Below are 5790 nucleotides of genomic sequence, written 5' to 3'. Positions count from 1 at the left end.
TTTGCGAAAATTGAGATTTGGGTGAATTATTAAAATAAAGTAAATATGTATTAGACACTGAGTTATAGAGTTTTCTACAAGGCTTAAATATAATTTTAGTAAAGAATGTATTTTACTTATGCCTTTTTTTATTTTATCAATAATTTTTTTCAAACCGCCATAATGGAATTCATGTTTTCTACAAACCCAGTCATTGTGGCTTGGCAACAGAACAACACTGGTTAATTCCAATTAGTACTGCGAGCACAGATTTTTCAAAGAAAAAGGGGTAGGTAATGTTGCGAACTGTGCTACTTTCAAAACTTTGCACGGTGATTTTCTTTTCTACACAATAATTGAGCTGTCGGAATGTCTGGTGTTTCAGAATGTTTGATTTATATGTGATGTCCGCAGCGCAAGCTACGGTAGATGAACTAATTAATTGAACCAATAATTGCCAAAAGCCATTGCCATCTGTGCAATTCCCCTTGTTCTGCCATTCATCAATTGACAGATTTAATGTGAAAGTTAATATCAGATCTTAAAATATTGACTATGGCACTGTGAAAAAAGCCGGATCTGTTTTAAATATACTCAGTATTTTCCAAGCTCGGTGGTATTAATTGCAAGTACATGTACGTTTTATGTGTATTGGGTAAATGACCTTAAACACGAATGTTATAACATGGCAAGTAATATAGTGTGGTGCAAAATAGACCTTCTACTTTTTTTGTTTAAGATTTATTATGATTTCTTCATTTTATGCTGACGAACGAAAATATATTTATGAAGATTTGAAGAATGGTTTAGAATTATATATTATGTACTGTGTACTAGTACTAGTTTGTATTATTTATATTATATATATTATAGTATGTATTAGTACTAGTTTATTAGTATAACACCATTAAATGTCATATAAGTTTCATATTCCATTCCTCATTAATTTGTATAGAAATTGTGTGTACAGGTATAGCTACCAGTAGTTTGGCTAGATGGAAAGTGGTATATATAACAGCTTCAAAATGATACATTACTGCATGGATACTGTATCACATAAAATTGAATGACCTGTTGGCTCACCTCTAACAATATTCCTGTGGATGTACAGTATGTGTCAGTTTATATTTCTTAGGCTGTATTCCCAGAGCTTTTAGATCGATCTATCCCCGTGGGGAGTCTCACTAGATTACTGTCAGATAATCTGGCTTAAATGTCTGTCCAGCCTACTACAAGCTGTAAGGGGGTAATTAACTTTCGTGTCCGCTCGACTGACAGCTATTTAGCGTGAACCCCCAGGGAGTTAGGTCGATCTAAAGTAGATCGATCTAATCTCTGGAAATGGGGTCTTATCCCCCACTGCATTCACATGATTTAAAGAACAACATTTTCCAAATCATCAACAGTAGATATATATCCCCAATTTTATAACCTTTACATCTTAAGCAAACCGCATTCTCATGCTTTTTATTGTGATTTATTTTTAGGTTTGTAATAGTCAAAATGGACCCCCCATTGACAGAGAATAAAGAAAATGTAGAGAATGGAGGAGGTGAGGACAAGAAAAGCGAAAAAGACGCAAAAAGTCCAGCAGGTTCAAGAGCTGGCTCCGCCAAATCTCAGAGAAGCCAGAAAAGCAATGGCAGCCAGAAAGGAAGGATACCATCTCCCATCACGTCGGCTAAAGATAACCCTGCAGCTGACATGAGGAACATGAGAAGGATCATTGCTGAAGATCCTGAATGGTCCCTGGCTACTGTCCCTATGTTGTGGGAGCTATGTATCAAACATATAGTGGGAAACTTTGAATGTAAGTAGTGTAGATGTGTTGAATTTCATCTCATTTTCTTCCTCAGGTTGTAAAAGAATATAAAATGCCTCTGATATCGATGCAAGAGATATAGGCTCACTGACTTAGAATTGTTCTATTTTATTAGACATTAGCCTTCTCCAGTAAGTGCAACTCTGTAAAGATTTAAGGTTTATCTATATAAAACTCACGATATGGGTAGTGTTTACAACCACAATAATAAATTCCCAGGAAATTCCCCTAGAATATGTTCTACTCAGTATCTTACAATTTACAGTTTCAGTTTGCTCACCAACACAATCATGGCTGATTAAGATATCACCTAAAGCACTCAGAATGTGTTTTTAACTGTTCACTTTATTTTATGTAGTATTCAGATAGTTTCTTTTCAATTTTTCTGATATATTTTTAAAATTATATGTATATTCCAGATAACTCCAAAATCCTTGACAAGCTACTGCCAAAGCATAAAACAAAAGTGCTTGAGAAAATTTCAACAGACTTGCCCTTGAAAGTCACATCAAATCTGGTGGAGGATGAAGGTTACTGGAAACGCTGCTGCAAGGCTAGATGGGCCATCTGCGATGTATCTGCCTATGGGAACAACTGGAAAAGAATGTACTTTGAGCGTAACTTGCAGGATATCATCGAACACTTTGTTCCAGAAAACACGGACCCAGAAGAGTTGGACAGCACTCTTCCGCTTTCTGCAAATTTTGTGAAAAAGTTAGACATTCGTCAACTGCTACCTCCTGTAAAAGAGGCGCCAAAAGGGTTTGACGATGATGTCTCTGATGCTGGGAGTGAGGCTGGGGATGGCCCTGAGACAGACCATTTTGATTTTGGACCAGTCCTCCAGAAACTGCCCTTGCTGGAAGAGTTTAGGGTAACATATGGAGTCCGAGACTGTGGCATGAACTTTGACTGGAATTTATTTCAGTTCACAGCAAGGGATTGCCTGCTGTTATCAAAGTGTATCGCTGCTTGTAAGACCCTCAAGGTGTTATGTCTACACAGGAGTAAGGTTGATGATGACCGTGTCCGTGTGTTGATCAGTCACATTCTTGACCATCCGTCTTTAGAGGAACTGGACTTGTCACATAATATCATTGGGGATAGAGGGGCTCGTGCTGTGGGCAAGTTTATCAACAACCACAGCCAGTTAAAGATTCTGAACTTGTGTGATAATCAGATAAGAGCTGCTGGCGCTCAGGCCATTGCTCATGCCTTGACCAAGAATACCACACTTCACAGTCTGAACTTGCGTCTGAACCGCCTTGGGGATGAAGGAGGACAGGCTGTGTGTAGATCCTTGATGAAGAATTCCACGCTGAAGGAAATCAACCTGAGTACTAATGATATGACAGAGCCTACAGCGGCTGTGCTGGCACAGGTCGTCATCCAGAATACAACCATCAAGTCCCTGGATCTCTCCTGCAATAAACTGGGGGCTGTAAGTAGGGTTTGCACATTGAGATATTGGAGGCAAAGTTGTTATTAATATTTATTTATTATTATTGCTATTATTATTATTGTCATTATTTTGGTTGGGGAGGCATATACAAATGTCATTGTATTTGTGAAATGTGCTTGGAGCTTGTGGACTTATTGTTTGAAAATTATTTTTCTGATTTTTCGTTTCATTTTCTTTCTTATCCCAGCACCCTTTTCTTTCTACTATGTATTACTACAAATAGTCTTGCATATATACACAAGGAAACACACAAAAGCCATCAATTTATCATAGCCAAAGAAAGTAAATAGATAAAAAAGATTTGAATTACACTCCATGCAACACCTTGCCTCAAGTAACAGAAATCTAAAAGTATGCTTTCACACCTAGGTCACATCTCATTTATTAACCCCTCACCTAGCCTTTTTGCCATCATCATTTGCATATATTTGTGCTCATAAGCAGATCTATATAAGGACAGAGGCAAAGACCCCCCCCCCCCCCCAACCCGCCCCATTGTGATATACTGGCTCTGCCAGAGACTCTCTTGGGGCTTATTCCCAATGAAACTATGGGTCTTCTTAGATCAATCCAACTCTGAATGCAGTCAGATTAAGAGATAAACACACTTCCTCCTGGTATAGAGTAGAATACAGAAAAGTTAATGATTATAATAGTATGTTGGAAATATGTTAATTTGATTGCATTCAGCAGGAGTCCCCACATAGTTGGATCGATCTACGTAGAACGATAGTTTCATTGGGAATGAGCCTCCACTCTGCACCCAGTAGCAGCTAGTGGTGTTTGTATTCATTTCCTGCCCTTCACAATTGATGCACAGCCTAATAAATATTTCCCATAAAGAACAAAAAATTAATTGTCGAAAAGATCTTCGTTTCATCAATCATTTTGATGTGACAATTTCATGTGTGAATTCTCATGTGTGAATTTTATTACTCTGCCATCAGACCAGGGGAAGTCTTTGATTTCATTGTGTTTCTGTGTGTTTTGGACAATATATTTAGCAAATTGCATCAATATTGTTTGACAGTTCGGCACTAGATTTCTAAAAAAAAGTCTCTCTTGAGATGTAGCTTTTCTACAAGAGTGTTCAGTTTTGAGGTTAGTTTCCTAGCAAAATGAATTAGTATTGATTTGGTGCACCAATGGAACTTGTTGTATGATATCTGTGTATTTAAGCCTGTTTCAGTAATTCAGTACACACTTTGATCAGGCAGCTTGTCTCAAGGGTGGTGACATCTCTTCCACCACAAATTGCTAGAAAATGTGTTTGAACTGTAAATAGAGATGAGTCTCCTGGATTTATGTGGAAATTGGAATTCTTAGGTGCTGTATTTATGCCCCCCCCCCTCTTCTGGGGGCCCCATTTAGGGGACTCTCTTATGTGAGAATTAGGCTGTCAAGTTGTCAAACTCTCAGTGTACTGGTGCAGATACATCACTAAAATATAAATTGTATAATTATAAAGACCTTAAATACTCACTCTTCAGCAAATTTATGCAACTTTATTGAAAACATGCCTCTTTTCTTAGTTGCAGTTGTTATTTTCTACTTTGCTTCAAAATCTTGAAGTGTTCAAAATGAAACATAAGTGAGTTAATTAGCTTGCATCTGCATTTCTGTTTGAGTGAAAAGAATAAAACTCACTAGATAACATTTCAACTGTTTATTATATTCTCTATCCAGGATGGTGGCAAGCAGCTCCAGGAGGGCATGGAAGAAAACAACACCATAACCCACATGGACCTCAGGTTTACTCAGTGTGGCCAGGAATCTGAATTTATCATCAACCAAATTCTGGCCAAAAGCCAAGACAAGGAGAGAGAGTCCAAAGAAAAAAACATGAATGAAGTAAACTCCAAGAAGTAAACGCCAATCGGACTGGGAAATGAGACTATGAAAATTGAACGCTAAAGGATAAATAAATAAATGTACTTGGAGATTAAGGGATAAGTGAACATTTTAGGATGAGGGATAAATCAGACAAACCCATTTATTGATCATGGAATAAAACCAAGACCCAAGAGATGCTTCATTTGAAAACTTATATATAATAGCACAGGGTCGTAATATATCAAATATCTTATGCATATTATAAAATAAACTACTGTTTAAAAGTACTTGAGTGTCATGAAATGTTCTTTTACTATAAATATTTGAACTGTGATGTGTACATAATAAGAAACAGTTTGATCTGATTGTGATCATGAGCTTGATGAAATCATGTCATTAGTGAATATAATAAAGCATCATGAAATATTCATTCCTTTAAATTGTTGTTTGACTGACATTGGAAGCATGACATCATCGATATCTTTTTTCTTTTTCTATGCATTATCACTATTTCCAATTATTTTAATCTCCCAAGATCATTGATTCATTTGCTCACAGCTGAATTTTTGTTTATTGATCTAATCAGTTTTCACACTTTTAGCATTTTCATTTTGTTTTACTCTTCTAATCACTCCTTTGGGAGACATTTGTCATGGCCCACTCATTTTCTCAGATAATGAATTTTTGAATTGGA

General features: G+C 36.8%; 1 protein-coding gene across 1 annotated transcript; it reads left to right on the top strand.

Moving 5' to 3' along the window:
• The first annotated feature begins 128 nt into the window (after positions 1 to 128).
• On the top strand, positions 129 to 5526 carry LOC106170146 (dynein regulatory complex subunit 5). Its single transcript, XM_013549891.3, has 4 exons — positions 129 to 268; positions 1467 to 1789; positions 2221 to 3242; positions 4950 to 5526. The coding sequence occupies exons 2-4, from the start codon at positions 1483 to 1485 to the stop codon at positions 5130 to 5132; spliced, it is 1512 nt and encodes a 503-aa protein (XP_013405345.2). The 5' UTR covers positions 129 to 268; positions 1467 to 1482; the 3' UTR covers positions 5133 to 5526.
• The last annotated feature ends 264 nt before the right edge of the window (positions 5527 to 5790 follow it).

This window comes from Lingula anatina, chromosome 2 (genome assembly GCF_051362555.1).
Source record: "Lingula anatina isolate TDL-2025a chromosome 2, LinAna3.0, whole genome shotgun sequence".
NCBI lineage: Eukaryota > Metazoa > Brachiopoda > Lingulata > Lingulida > Lingulidae > Lingula > Lingula anatina.
This window is presented reverse-complemented; position numbering and strand designations above follow the sequence as displayed.